The sequence below is a fragment of the Carcharodon carcharias genome, chromosome 5, assembly GCF_017639515.1.
Source record: "Carcharodon carcharias isolate sCarCar2 chromosome 5, sCarCar2.pri, whole genome shotgun sequence".
In the NCBI taxonomy this organism is placed as follows: domain Eukaryota; kingdom Metazoa; phylum Chordata; class Chondrichthyes; order Lamniformes; family Lamnidae; genus Carcharodon; species Carcharodon carcharias.
Window position 1 is genome coordinate 44,209,649 of NC_054471.1, and position 16,384 is coordinate 44,226,032.

The 16,384-nt window shown below is 41.1% G+C and overlaps 1 protein-coding gene across 2 annotated transcripts in view; it reads left to right on the forward strand.

Moving 5' to 3' along the window:
* Window positions 1-16,384, forward strand: part of cdk19 (cyclin-dependent kinase 19) — a 269,271-nt gene that overhangs the window by 156,911 nt on the left and 95,976 nt on the right. For both annotated transcript variants that reach the window (XM_041187628.1, XM_041187629.1), the window contains 2 exons: window positions 6,779-6,848; window positions 8,336-8,408. In XM_041187628.1, the coding sequence (XP_041043562.1) occupies window positions 6,779-6,848; window positions 8,336-8,408 (143 nt within the window). The remainder of the gene's footprint in view (window positions 1-6,778; window positions 6,849-8,335; window positions 8,409-16,384) is intronic.

Genomic DNA, 16,384 nt, shown 5'->3' on the forward strand with positions numbered 1-16,384 from the left:
TGGATAAAGTCCTATATGTTAATAGTATGTTAATTATATTGTTAAGATACATAGATGAAGGGCATTGTGTAATTAAGTACCTAGAGCACTTATAAATAAAGACTGCTGGGACATTTGGGGTGGTAGGTAGGAGGTAGATATATGTAATGCTGCATTCTGTAAATAAAGCTATTATCAAGAAAAAGATTGGTGTCTAGTTTCACAAGAGCGTAAGAAATATGAGCAGGAGCAGGCCATTTGGACCCTGGAGTCTGCTCCGCCAATACATAAGATCATGGCTAATCTGATTTGGCCTTAACTCCACTTTTCAGCCTGTCTCCCATAATCCTTGACTATTGTCAATCAAAAATCTGCCTAACTCAGTCTTGATTCTTTTTCTTTCACAGGATGTGGGCGTTGCTGGCTAGAACAGCGTTTGTTGCCCATCCTTAATTGCCGTTGAGAAGGTGGTGGTGAGCTGCCTTCTTAAACCGCTGCAGCCCAGCGACAATGAAGGAACTGGGAGGCACAGTTTGAAAATAAGGGGTCTCCCCTCTAGGACGGAGATGAGGAGGAAGTGCTGTTAGGGAGGCAGTTCCAGAATTTTGACCCAGTGACAGTGAATGAATGGCGATATATTTCCAAGTCAGGATGGTGTGTGGCTAGGAAGCGAACTTGCAGTTGGTGGTGTTCCCATCCATCTGCTGCCTTTGTCCTTCCAGCTGGTAGAAGTCGTGGGTTTGGAAGGTGTGTCCAAGGAGCCTTGGTGAGTTGCTGCAGTGCATCTTGTAGATGGTACATACTGCTGCCGCTGTGTGTAGGTGATGGAGAGAGTGGATGTTGAAGGTGGTGGATAGAGTGCCAATAGAGTGGGCTGTTTTGTCCTGGATGGTGTCAAGCTTCTTGAGTGTTGGGACATACGTTCAATATCCCAGTCTCCGCGGCTACTTGGCATAGAAAATTCCAAACACTAATGGCCCTCTGAGAGAAGAAATTCCTTCTCATCTCCATCTTAATGGGGAGACCCCTTATTTTTACACTGTGGCCTCCCAGTTGCTTCACTGGGTTAAAATCCTGGAACTCCCTTCATAACAGCACTGTGGCTGTTCCTGCAATGCATGGACTACAGCGGTCCAGGAAGCTGACTGCCATCTTCTAAAGGACAATTAGGGATGAGGAAAAAATGCTGGCCTAGCCAGCAATGCCCACATCACATGAACAAAGAAATCAGTTCTAACACCACCCACCGCCCCCCCCCGGCAAACCCACCCACCCACCTCCCCCCCAACAAGGGGAAATGTACTCTCAGCATCTATCCTGTCAAGTCCCATTAGAATCTAATAAGTTTCAATAAGATCCCCTCTTGTTCTTGTAAACTCAAATGAGTATAAAGTCCAATTTGCTCAACCCTTCCTCATAAGAAAACCCCTTCATCTCAGGAATCAGCCTAGTGAACCTCCTCTAAACTGCCTCTGATGCAAGCATTGTCCCTCCTTAAGTAAGCAGACCAAAACTGCACACAATGCTCTAGGTGTGCTCTCAGCAATGCTCTGTACAGTTGTAGCAAGAATTTCCTACTTTTATGCCCCTTTCAATAAAGGCCAGCATTCTGTGTGCCATCCTAATTCCTTTCCATGCCTGCATGCTGACTTTTTGTGATTCATGTCCAAGAACACCCAAGTCCCTTTGTATTGCAGCACTTTGCTGTCTCTCTGCATTTAAATAATATTCATCTTTTCTATTCTTCCTGCCAAAATGGACAACCTCACATTTTCCCTCATTATATTTAATCTACCACATTTTTGCCCACTCACTTAACCTATCTATATTCCTTTGCAGATCCTTTGTATCCTCCTCACAACTTGCTTTCCTCCCTATCTCTGTATCATCAGCAAATTTGGCTGCAATACAGTCAGTCCCTTTATCCGAGTCATTAGTTGAAGCCCCAGCACTAATCCCTGCAGCAGTCATCTTGTTACAGCTTGCCAAGTGACCCATTTATCCCAAATCTCTGCATCTTGTTAGTTAGCCAATCATCTATCCATGCTGATTAAACATCTCCAATACCAGACGCTCTTATCTTATGCAGTAACCTTTGATGTGGTACTTTATAGAATGCCTTTTGGAAATCTGAATACAATAAATCAAGGGGTTCCCCTTTATCCACCCTGCTTGTTACATCCTCAAAGAATTCTAATAAATTTGTCAAACATGATTTCCCTTTCACAAAACCATGTTGACTGTGTTTGATAGTATTATGATTTTCTAAAAGTCCTGATACAACCTTTTTAATGGATTATAGCACTTTCCCAATGACAGATATTAGGCTAAGTGGCCTATAATTTTCTGCTTTCTGTCTCCCTCCTTTCTTGGGCATTTTTCTAATCCATTGAGATACAAGAACACAAGAATACAAGAAATAGAAGCAGGAGTAGACCATATGGCCCGTAGTCTGCTCAGCCATTTAATATGATCATGGCTAATCTTAGACTTCAAACCTGCTTTCCTGGCCACTTTGGATCTTTCCAGAGTCTAGGGAATTTTGGGTGATTACAACCAATGCACTCACAATCTCAGCAGCCACTTCTTTTAAGGCCCTAGGATGCAGCCAAACAGGTTGAGGGAATTTGCCAGTCTTAAGCCCCATTATTATTCCCATTATTTTTTCTCTAGTTTCTTCTAAGTTTCTCCCTCCCTTTTATCTCTGGATTTTCAACAATTCTTGGGATGCTTTTTTTGTCTTCTACTGTGAGGACAGATACAAAATACTTATTCAAAGCCTCTGCCATTTCCTCATTTCCCATTATTAATTCGGCACTCTCACCCTCTAAGGGACCAATGCTCACTTAGTTAATATTTTCCTTTTTATATACTTGAAGCTTTTACTGAAGCTTGTTGGTTTTCACTCATACTCTAATTTCTCCTCTTTCATTTGTTTTAAATCATACTTTGCTGGCTTCTAAAACTTTCCCAATCTTCTGAGCTGTGACTAATCTTCAGAGAATTATATGCCTTTTCTTTAAATTTGATACCATAGTTATCTTCCTTAATTAGCCATGGACGCTGCATCCTTCTGTAGAATCTTTCCTCCTCAATATATATCTGTAATATACCTTTGTTGAGAGTTGTGAAATATCTCCTTCAATGTCTGCCACTGCCTCTCTTCCATCTTACTTTTTAACCTATTTACCCAGTGCACTTTAGCCAACCCTGTCTTCGTACCCTTGTAGTCGCCTTGATTTAAGTTTCAGACTTTAGTTATGGAACCACATTTCCTACTTTCAAACTGAATGTGAAATTTTATCATGTTATGCTCACTCTTACCTAGGGGATCCTTTACTATGATTAATTCTGTCTCATTGCACGTTACCAGGTCCAAAATAGTCTGGTCCTCAGCAGACTCTAGACATACTGTTCTAAGAAACTGTCCCAAATACACTCTATGAATTCATACTTCAGGCTACCATTGCCTATTTGATTTATGCAATCGATGTGAAGAATAAATTCACTCACATTTATTGGAGTAAATTTCTTAAAAGCTCCCTTTATTTCTTGATGTATACTTGGCCCTACAGTGCAGCTACTGTTAGGGACCTGTAAACTACTCTCACCAATGAGTTATTTCCTTTAATATTTCTTAGCTCCACCCAAACTGATTCCACACATTGACCTTTTGAACCATGGGGCAGAATTTTCTCTTTGGCGTGCTGGGGCGGGTCCCACACGCCGACGTGTAAAATGATGCACGGTGACGTCAGGCGTGTGTCCTGATGTCACCGCACGTCATTCTGATCTTACATTCAGTGGGCGTGCGCCAGAATCAACTATGCACCCGCTGAACTGTCAAAGGCCTGTTAAGGCCATGAATGAACCAATTTAAGCAACGCTGCCTGTCTAACCTTAAGGTTGGCGGGCAGATGAAGAACCCAAGTGGCCTTCGCATTTTGCATGAAACCTCATCCATGGGTGGGATGAGGTTTCATGAAGGTTTTATTAAATGAATAAAAAAAATTTTGACAATTCATAAACATGTCCCAGCTCATGTGATACTGTCACATGAGGGGATATGTATGAATAATTTTTTTCTTTCTTTATTTCAAAGTTTAAATATGAACTTAATCTCCCTGAGGCATGTAGCTGCCTCAGGGAGATTTCTGCGCTCTTTCGCACGCATGCACGAAAGATTGCAGGGCCCAACTTTCCCTCCTCCCCCTGCCCGCAGAGGTAGTGCTGAGCGCTGCCGGGTGTGCGTCATGTTGGGCGAGCCTTAATTGGCCCATCCACATAAAATAGCAGCTTGCAGCCAATCGGCTCTGCGCCCGCCCGCTCCCAACTGGCCCACCCAACAGGCAGAAGATTCTGCCCATGATAATTCTCACTATTGTACTGATCTCACCCTTGATTAAAAGAGCTATCACAATTCCTTTACCTTTACTCCTGTTCTTCCGAAATGTCAAAGACCGTTGAACATTCAGCTCCCAGTCTTGGTCACTTTGCAACCACATTCCTGTAGTGGCTGTTATGCTCATTTATTTCTATTTATGTTACCAATTCATCCATCTTGTATGAATGCTGTGAGCATTAAGTAAAGAGCCATTAATTCATTTTACCGTTTTCACTCACTCTGACTGCATTTGCTGGTACACATTTATCCTTGTCTGTTCTTGTCCCTTCCTATCATTACCTGTATCATACTCTGCACTATTACCTTGTCATTTCTCTTTAACTTTCCTAATCTCTCCTCACGTGAACAGTCCCTCCCAACTATCTAGTTTAAAGCCTTCTCTACAGCCCTAGTTATACAATTCACCAGGAAATTGGTCTCAGTGTGGTTCAGTTGAAGGCCTTCCCAATAGCACAGCTCCTGTCTTTCTGCAGTACTGGTGCCAGTGCCCATAAATCAAAACTAATTTCTCCTACACCAACCTTTGAATCACGCATTCTACTCTCTGATCTTATTCATCTTGTGCCAATTTGCTCATGGCTCAGGTAGCAATTAAGAGATTATCACCTTTATGGTTCTGCTTTTTAATTTATTACACAGTTGCTTAAACTCCCTTAGCCAAACCTCATTCTTAGTCATATTCAGACTTTTAATTCCAGATTGTTATTGAATTCAAATTTCACCTGGCATCAAACCCAGGCCCCCAGAGCATTATCCTGGGTCTTTGGATTACTAGCCCAGTAACAATACCACTCTGCCACCACCTCCCCTAGGACACTATCCTGAGGAGCCCCTGCAGTGATGTCCTGGAACTGAGATGACTGACCTCCAACAAGAACAACCACCTTCCTTTGTGCTAAGTATGATTCCAACCAGCGGAGAGTTTTCCCCCTGATTCCCATTGATTCCAGCTTTGCTAGGGCTCCTTGATGCCACACTCAGTCAAATGCTGCCTTGGTGTCAAGGGCAGTCACTCTCGCCTCACTTGTGGAATTCAGCTCTTTGGCCCATGTTTGAACAAAGACTGTAATGAGGTCAGAAGTTGAGTGACCCTGGCAGAACCCAAACTGAACATCAGTGAGCAGGTTATTGCTAAGCAAATGCCGGTTGAAAGTACGGTTGATGACCCCCTCCATCACTTTACTGATGATAGAGAGTGGACTGATGGAATGGTCATTGGCCGTGTTAGATTTGTCCTGCTTTTTGTGTACAGGACATACCTGGGCAACTTTCCACTTAGCTGGGTAGATGCCAGTGTTGCAGCTGTACTGGAACAGCTTGGCTAGGGGCACGGCAAGTTCTGGAGCACAAGTCTTCAGTACTATTGCTGGAATATTGTCACGGCCCATAGCTTTTGCAGTATCCTGTGCCTTCAGCCGTTTCTTGATATCACGTGGAGTGAATCGAATTGGCTGAAGACTGGCATCTGTGATGCTGGGGACCTCTGGAGGAGGCCGAAATGGATCATCCACTCAGTACTTCTGGCTGAAGATTGTAGCAAATGCTTCAGCCTTATCTTTTGCAATGATATGCTGGGCTCCTCCGTCATTGAGGATGTGGATATTTGTGGAGCTTTCTCCTCCAGTGAGTTGTTTAATTGTCCACCACCATTCATGACTGGAATGGCAGAACTGCAAGAACCTCAACCCTGATGGACTATTGCAAGGGCCGAAGCTCTTCCAGTGTTATCTTTGGATCCCCATACCTGCCTCACTCGCAGTCACACTCCCATGTCCCTGATCAGGGATCAAATTCTGTACGTAGCCTAAGCAGTGTGACTGTCTCTTGGAACAAAGTGCCCAGGTAACTTTCCCCCTCCCTGAAGCATCACAGTGTCCAAAGCTTAGACTCCAGCTCATCAGTTCTGAGCTGAAGCTCCTTAAGCTGCAGACACTTAATTCATATGTGGTTGCCATGTATCACACGGTTATGCACCTTCCCACATGCTACAGCTGCAACACATTACCTACCCTACCATCTTAATTGTAGTTTAACTAATTAAGTTGAGAAATATATTATTCAGCAATTTCTGCAGTTATCTCAAGTGGTTTAACTTGATATATTAGCTTAAGTTATCTTATAATATCCTTCCTATAATAGCTATTGTTAAGCGGTAAATATTCCGGACAACTGGTGTTTCCAGATTTTGGAGTTCCGGACTGGAAAAGTTACAGTGTAATAGAATAAAAATGTAAGCTCCTACCTGGTTTGCAACTGTATCACATGATTCAAACTGCCCCAATTTTGTAGCATGTTTCTCAAACTGTCGTGAATGTTAAAAGGATTGATATATTTTGTAAATAGTATATGCATATGTTCTTGGCACATATTAATTAATTGTTCTTTTTTTGCAAGATAAAGACTGGGAAGATATTCGCAAGATGCCTGAATACCCAACTCTGCAGAAAGACTTCAGGAGAACAACGTAAGTTTTGGAGTCCCCATCAGTGTCTGATTCTGGTGTCTGGGATGGATATTGCACAATAATGATGTGCTGAAGGACATTCACAACACTCACAGAGTGCTATATTTCCTATTTTCTTCAGTGGGAAGCAGATTGTTCTTGTTTTTGGAGCTGCTTTGAGGAAATTTGAACCAGTTTCTGCTGAACAGACCTTACAAAATCTATGAAGCAGCAAAAATATAAGAAGTTATAATGGAGCTTTGCTTCTCATGTTTGAAATTCCAGAAAGTTATCCAAAACAAATACTGCTAAAATATATTAGTATTCCTCTGCCATCCTGAGGAAATTAGAGTCTCTTCTCATAGGCAATCTATTTCTCTATGCTGAAAATGCCCATTTTGTAAAAAGTTAGCTTTTATCAACAATTTCCTATCCAGTAGCACTGACAACAATAACTCTTTAAGGTACAGTATTGTTAAACTCCTGACAGCCAGTTAGTGAAGTAGGGTACCGGTAGCTAATCTTAATTCAGTTTTAGATTTTTTAATAGAGTGAAACATTACAAGCGCACAGCGCCAAATTCTATTTCTCCACCAATGTCATTGACTATCTCTTTATATGTCATTGACTATCTCTTTAGATGTGCTCACACAATTATCTAATCAATGCCCTGCTACCTGTACTTACTTAACCTTAACTTATACAATTAGCAGTTATGATGCTAGACTAACTATGCAAGGCATGTTGTGAAACTGTATTCAATAAAGCTGCTAATTTGTCAATTTGTCAACCAGCACCAGAGAAAATGACCATTCAACTCAACTGGTTCATTTTGTGCCTTTTGGGGAAGGGAACACACTTATCCAGCCTGGTATAAATGTAACTCCAATCCCACACTAAAATGTCCTAGAAAAGTAATCGCTGTCACAGCTACACCTTCTCAAAGATAGCTAGGAAAGGGGAATAAGCTGAGTCTCCTACATCACCCACATTGTGAGAACAGCATTTTTTAAAAAAAGCATTCTTTGTTTCTATCTCTTCCTTCCTAGCCACAAGGAAGAATATCAGACTAACTCTTTCACGCTATCAATTTTCTAAGATTTTTTAGAAGTTCTTTATGACAGAAGTCATTGTAACTTGTTTTCATCAGAACTATTGTAATGGGAGTTACAACAAATAATAATCAATAAGAAAAGACCTTTGTGTGTTATTTTACTTTCTCTTCCTTTAATTTGGTTTCCCCAGGCCCTACACTAAAACTTGAATAAGAGGGAGGGCAAGCATTTGTGGCTGTTAAACAGCTGAGAGATGTGTGAATGTGCACCAGATTTATCATCTGCTTATTTTTGGTTTGCTGGTGATGTCACTCACATGGTGAAGAATGGTAAACAATGTAATTAAATCATTATTTTCTGAGCAAATTGTCTATGCTAAATATTGCTTTGTCTTGTCCAGCTGGAGCTAAGTAGGCAAGGAAGTCTAACTTGTTGATCTTCTCTTATATTCAGCTATGCTAACAGCAGCCTCATTAAGTACATGGAGAAACACAAAGTCAAGCCTGACAGTAAAGTATTTCTTCTGGTGAGTTTTTCCCGCAAGCGTTTTCCAAAGAATTGCTCAAAAGGATCTTTGTTATGGTAGACAAATGGGAAAGCCTTGTGGAAATTCACCATTTAATATATGTTTCATTTATATCAGGAGTAGGAAATGTCCGTAGAGACCAGGGAGCCAAAATTCCTCAATAACAGGCAGAATAGAAGTTTGAATCCCACCAGCAAATTTTGAGCTTGACCTTGGCAGAGTACCTGAGAGTCTGAGACCAGGGCAGGATCTGGTAAATATATAAATTGGGCAAGTGTCCACTACAATATGTGAGCACCTTGAGTTCCTGATAGAGGTAGGAGAGGATGACAACGCACTGGAAATCTACCAGGTGGAGAAGCTTGTATAATCAGCTAAAAATGCCAGCAGTGGAAATTAGCATCATTTATGATCAAATTAGCAAAGGCAGCCTGGAGGTTGAATTCATATAGCGTATTTGGGACAGTTTCTCAGAACAATACATTTGGAACCCATCAGGGAGCAGGTTATATTCGACCTGGTGATATAGAATATGGGGATGTGCGTTCATAGCGCAGCCGAACATGTTGATTATCAATCTGTAAATTCTTCCAGTACACCTATAGCAGGCGATAAGACTTGTGGTCAACCATGCTTGATGCAAGAAGCCAAAGAAACATGAGGAAACTTTTTCACTCAGCAAGTGGTTAAGGTCTGGATGCACTGCCTAAGAGTGTGGTGTGGAGGCACGTTCAGTCAAGGTATTCAAAAGGGAATTAGACTGTGATCTGAAAAGGAAAAATGTGCACAGTTATGGGGAGAAGCCAGGAGAATGTCACTAGGTGAATTGCTCATTCGGAGAGCCGGTGCAGACCTGAACAGCTATATGGCCTCCTTCTGCACTGTAACAATTCTGTAATCCTGTGATCTGTTTTCAGAATAGAAGACAGAAAAACCATTGCAAGAATAGTAGAAAATCAAAAGGCAAAAGGGAGGGAGGAACTTATAATGATCTAGATATCTAGAGAAAAAGTACTGGGAAAAGTATTGGGATATAAGTGCAGCGATGCAACAAGTTCCCTGGACCTGATGGCTTGCATGCTAGGGCCTGAAAAGAAATGGCTGAAGAGATAGTGGATGCATTAGTGGTAATGTTCCAAAATTTGCTAGATTCTAGAAAGGTCCCAGCAGGTTGGAAAAACAGAAATGTAACACCACTATTGAAGAAAAGAAGTAGACAGAAAATAGGAAGCTATAGGCCAGTTAGCCTAACATCTGCCATTAGGATGACAGTAGTACAATAGAGAGAGATGACCTTAGTTCTGAAGATCAAGATGTAGAATCAGTTTGGGTAGAAATAAGAAATAGTAAAGGTAGGAAGTCACCTCTGGGAGTAATTTATAGACAACCCCCCTAACAGTAACCACACGTTGGGATGGAGTTCATAGACTGTTTTCAGGACAACCTCTTAGACCAGCACTTGTTAGAGCCAATCAAAAACAGGTTATACTAGATCTGGTAATATGCAACGAGACCGGGTTAACTAAAGACATAGTGAAAGCATCCACCTAGATAGCAGTGATTGTAACATGATTGAATTTTGCATTCAGTTCGAGGGAGAGAAAAGTGGGTCTAAGACTAGTGTTTTGAACTTAAATAAGGGTAATTATGAGGGTATGAAGACAAAACAGGCAAAAGTGAACTGGGAAATTAGGTTAAGGTTTAAGTCAGTAGAGATGCAGTGGCTACATTTAAGGAGATATTTCGTAATACTCATTCCAGTGAGAAAGAAAGACTCTTAAGTAAAAGACGTACCATCCGCGGCTAACTAAGGAAGTTAAAAATAGTATCAAATTGAAAGAAAAATTGTATAATTCCAAGAAGATTAGTGGCAGGTTAGAAGGTTGGATAGAATATAAAAACAGCAAAGGATGGCTTAAAAAAAAGGGGGAGAGATTAGAGCATGAGCAGACACTAGCTAGATATATAAAAACAGATAGTAAGAGTTCCTACAGGCATTTAAATAGGAAAAGACTAAGGCCGCAATTTTCCAGCCCCGTCGCAGGCGGGTCCTGCTGTGGGCAAGGCAGCGCCCCAGCCAGAAGTCCATTGACTTGCGGCGGGACTGGAAGACCATGGTGGTGGGCAGGTGGGGAAAATCCCACCCTAAGTAAAGTGAATGTTGGTCCTCTACAGAGTGAGTCTAGGCAATTAATAATGGAAAATAAGGAAATGGCTGATGAATTGAACAGATATTTTGCAGGAAACAAATAACATCCCATAAATAAGTGTGCATCAAGAGATGAAAGTGAGGGAGAGCTAAAAACAATTACAACCACTGGAGAAAGAGTACTGAGTAAATTATTAGAATTAAAAGTTGACAAGACCCCAGGTCCTGATGAACTTCCAAAATTCCCTAGATCTGGTAAGGTCCCATCAGATTTAAAAATAGCAAATGTAACTCCTCTATTCAAGATAGGAGAAAGATAGAATGCAGGGGGAGATGGTGGCATAGTGGTAATGTAGTAATCCAGAGGCCTAGGCTAATGCTCTGGGGATAAAGGTTCAAATCCTATCACAGCAGCTGGTAGAATTTGAATTCATTAATAAATCTAGAATTGAAAGCTAGTTTCAGTAATGTTGACCACAACAACTATCATCAAAGAAAATCCTTACCCAGTGTGGTGTATATGTGACTCCAGATCCACAGCAATCTGGTTGACTCTTAACTGCCTTCTGAAATTGCTGTCCAAGCCACTCAATTCCCAGGGCAATGAGGGATGGACAACAAATGCTGGCCTGGCCAGCAACACCCACATCCCATGAAAGAATACATTTTTAAAAAGGAAATTATAGACCATTTAGCTTAAAATCTGTCATAGGGAAAATGCTGGTATCTATTATTAAGGAAATTCTAGCGGGGCACTTATAAAATCTCAATGTTATGAGGCAGAGTCAACATGGTTTTTTGAAAGGAAAATCATGTTTGACTAATTTATTAGAATTCTTTGAGCAAGCAACAAGCAATGTGAGTAAAGGGGAACCTATGGATGTGCTGTACTTGGATTTCCAGAAGGCATTTGACAAGATACCATATCAAAGGTTACTGCACAAAATAAGAACTCATGGTGTAGGAGGTAACATATTGCCATGGATATCGGTCATTTTCAGTTTGGCAAGATGTCACGAGTGGATTGCCACAGGGATCAATGATGTGGCCCCCACTATTTACAATCTACATTAATGAATTGTATGACGGGACCAAATGTATGGTTGCTAAATTTGCTGATGATACAAAGATAGGAAAGCAAGTTGTGAGAATACAAAGAGTTTGCAAAGGAATATAGAAAGGTTAAGTGAGTGGTCAAAAAAATTGCAGATGGAGTATAATGCGGGAAAATGTGAACTTGTCCACTTTGGCAGGAAGAATAAAAAAAACAGCGCATTATTTAAATAGGGAAAGATTGTAGAACTCTGAGGTACAGACAGATCTGGGTGTCCTGGTATATGAATCACAAAAAGTTACTATACAGGTACAAGTGATTAGGAAGGCAAATGGAATGTTGTTGTTTATTGCAAGGGAAATGGAATATACAAGTAGGGATGTTCTGCTACAGTTATATAGGGTATTGGTAAGACTGCATCTAGAGTACTCTGTACAGTTTGGTCTCCTTATATAAGAAAGGACATAGTTGCATTGGAAGCAGTTCACATAAGGTTCACCCGACTGGTTCCTGGGATGAAGGGGTTATCCTATGGGGAAAGGTTGGACAGGTTGGACCTGTACCCATTGGGGTTCAGAAGAATGAGAGACGATCTTACTGAAACATATGAGGGGACTTGATAGGGTGGATGCTGAAAGAATGTTTCCCCTAGTGAGAGAAACTAGAACTAGGGAACGCAGTTTAAAAATAAGGGGTCTCCCATTTAAGATGGAGATGAGGGGAAATTTTTTCAGAGTGTTGTGAGCCTGTGGAACTCCCCCAGGGAGCAAAGGAGGCAGGGTCATTAAATATTTTTAAGGCTGAGTTGGAGAGATTCTTGATTGACAAGGGAGTCAAAGGGTTTAGGGAGTAGGAAGGAAAGTGGAGTTGCAGCCACAATCAGATTAGCCGTGCTCTTATTGAATGGCAGAGCAGGCTCCAAGGGGTGAACGGCCTACTCTTGCTCCTAATTTGAATGTTCGTATGTACAAATAGTATAATAGCATGGATAGAGGATTGGTTGACCAACAGGAAACAGAGAATCAGGATAAATGTGTCACTTTCAACTTGGCAAACTGTAATTAAAGAAGTGCCACAGGGATCAGTGCTAGGGCTTCAACAATTATTGATCTATATTAACAAATTAGATAAAGAGACTGACTATATTGTAGCCACTGACAGAGGAGGGTGAAGGGCCGAATGGTCGAATTGCAATCTTTTATAGTATTTCAGTTATTGAACATACCCCTGGACCCCACTTCTATCTCTTCATGTCCAGATGCTGGCATCTTACTGGTGTCCAGGTCTTTAAGACCAAGAGCAGGATTTTCTGGCCCTACCTGCTGCCATGATCGTCTGGTCCGGTTGAAAGTCAATGGACTTTTGGCTGTGCTGCTTAATCTCCTGTGGTGGGTCCCGTCATGACAGGGCCAGAAAATCCCGGCCCAAAGGAGGGAGGAGCAACAGGAATTGCTTCAAGTGATACCGCCTGTAGAAACACGCTCTAGGAGGCTTCTTAGTCAAACAAAACAAACTTTATTTACACGAGAGCTTCTGTGGCTGCTTGTATCTTGCCAGCCCCTCATACAACCAGTTCCTAGGAAACTTCTCCCATAAAATTTATTCCCCTGTGCTAGCTACACATTGGTTGAACAAATCACGTGACCCCTACTAAGTCGAACTGATCTTAAAGTGACAATGATCACACCCCTTCCCTCTTAACTCTTTTGTACATCTTTTCAATTAACAATTGATTTATACATTTGAACCAAGAATTTTCTGAATTCTAGAAATAATTACATATGTCGTTAGCCCGCAGTTCAATTACACAATACGTACAATGGACCCCCATAGTTATAAGTTAAGTGTTTGGGGTGGTTTTCGAATTTGTGTTGAGTGGCGTAGTTCGACAGGTTGTGAAGCTTTTACTGGATCAACATTTTCTGGAACTGTACTAATGGGTACCTCCTTTGGTACAGACAATTCATTATCATTAACTTCCAGAGGTTGTCCTTGATGTTTATTACAGGTTGACCAGAATCTTCGTTGCACACAGGTTCGCCAACTCTCAGTGGCAACACTGACTGCGGAAGTGCCTCTCTACCCCTCAAGTGGTCAATGTGCTTCCGAATGATCCGTCCCTCTATCCTTACTTCATATGAAAGAAGTCCGGTCTCAGAGACAACCCTTCTGGGAATCCACCTAGGACTGCTACTGAAGTTTTTCACGTACACATTTTCATTAGTCAAGAACTTCCTAGCTCTACTGTGAGAATCATGACTTGTCTTCTGATTGCACTGACTTGACTCTACCTTCCCCTGCTAATTTGCAAACACAAGACTTAACCTCGCCCTGGGACACAGGATCGAGGGTCGAGGAGAAAGTTAGGGCCATAAAAGAAGCGCCTAGAAATTCTAGTGACCTAGAAATTCCGACATATAAACAGGAACCAGCTGGGTGACATTGCATTTTCAGAACAAGATAGTTTTTCAGTAACTTCAAAGATACAAAATTTTGATAGTCAGTACCTCCAGAAGACAATGCCTCTATATCCGTGTGAGTTGTAAAATATTTAACTTGATGCAATGTCCACACGTTTAAATTTCACTACGCTTCTAACTAATTGTTATAAATTAAGAATGAGGAATTGTTATAAATTAGAAAATGCACTAAACTAAAAACCAAGGGAACTGACTGACTAGCACGCCATCCTTTTATCTCTGACAGCCTAGGTGAATGAGTTCAAAGTCTGTTTGCCAATTACAGGGAACCTAAATGAAATGAATCTGGGTTTTCGCAAGGAGCAACTGTCCACATATATCAGTCTGTAATTTTACATTGAATTGGCAAGCATTGAGAGAGACAGAATTATATGATTGGAGTTATAAAAGCCTCAACAATTATGGTAGAAGAGTGCCCTTTTAGAGTTCTGGTTGACAGAATAGTCGCACGGTAGATTAATTACTAATAATTTTGATTAAAAAATATCCTTATGAACTTGAATTTAACAGTTATGGAGAAGAAATTTGTTCACATGAAGTATCACTACAAAGTCTGAGGTCAGTTCCCAAGGGGCAAAACAATACTGTGGGTCATTGTCTGCATAGCTTTCTTCATTCATACCATTGAAGAAAGCCCCGTGTAAAGCTACTTGCACAACCTGTATGGCTGCCTGCCACTAGGAGGTCAATGTGGTTTGTGTAGCGCTGTGAGGAGTGGAGTGACACTGTACAAATGAATTGCTTCTCCCACAAGATTTAAAAACAACTTTTTTTAAGTTTACCACGAGGCTGCTACTCTCAAAGCATCACTTTTCTGGTGGTTTGAAAACGAGATACAAAAGTACCATATTTTGTAATTTGACTTCTGCTCTGTGAAAGCAGTGAGCAGTTATTGTGTTCATTTTTGGAATTGAAAATAATTTTTACTCTGTATCTTAATGGTAATCTGCCTGCTTTATGATTACAGAATGCTGTAATTGATCAGAGTTGTGACAAAAGATCATCAAGTTATAATGTTAACCCTAGCTCCTTCTCGCCGTAGATGCTGCATGACCTGCTGGGTGTTTCCACCATTTTCTGTTTGCTTTTCAATATTTTCAGCATCAGCAGTATTTCGCTCCCCCACCGCCCAACTTCCATCTTAGTTTAAACCGGGATGTTGCATTAGATATGATTATTGATGCTTTAGAATTGGTGTTTGTGCTTCTGATTTCCCAACACAACTATTATAGATAGTTCTAGCTGTAGCTCACTAAAGCAGTAAGCCTTGACATATCAAGGCTCCACTCCAATGGAAGTGACCATGAGTCACAAAATATGACATGCAGGTGAGGTACTATAGTTTTTCAGTGAAGAAAAATGCTACAATTATCAAAACTGTACTGGTGACAAACACAGCCATTCTTGTACATACATATTTTATTTAAATGAGTCCCAAACTAGAGCTTGCAGATAACTCATTGGCAGTGCATTGGCCCATTTGTAACTGGCACCACAGTAAATTGGGAGTCTGGCTGTGGAATTAAATCTCTTAAAAGGTAAGTATTAATTTTGATTTTGGTTGGAATTTTTTGAAACTTATTATTTTGTTTTATTTGCATTTTCATTGGAGACCAACCAATTGGCAATATGTACTGCAAGCTATGAGAGTCACTATTTCCTTTAAGCTTCATTCCATTGGACTGTTCAAAGCCTTTTGTGAAATAGGCCATAGATGCATCAAGCAAATTACATGGGTCTTGTTTTAAAGGGGCAATGTATTCATCACTCTGGAACAGAGGTAGAGGCATTACCTCAACAGAACATAGGGCAGAAATTTTCACTCGGTGGGCAGGCATGTGCCCGACTCGCTCCAGCGTGAAATGACGCACGTTGATGTCAGCTGAGTGTACCGATATCAAGGCGCAGTCATGCAATAGTTTGGTCGGCAGGTGGGCGCTGAAGCCGGCAGTGCACCTGCCGACAATTATAAGGCCTGTAAAGACCATTAAATAATCAATTAAATTAAAATTTTTGCTGCCCATCCAACCTAACGGTTGGCAGGCAGGTGAAAAGGCCAAGCGGCCTTTGCATTTTTTTTGGAAACCTGATCCATGGGCAGGATTTCCAAGAGCAAATAAAAATAAAAACTTTAATTTTTCATTAATAACATGTCCCTGCTCAGGGGATATGTTTCATTACTGTTTTATTTTATTCTATTTTTTTTTCATATGTCTTCATCTCCCTGAGTCAGCTCTGTGCCTCAGGGAGATTATGCAGCCCTCACTCGCACTCGGCCAACTCGCCCCCCCCT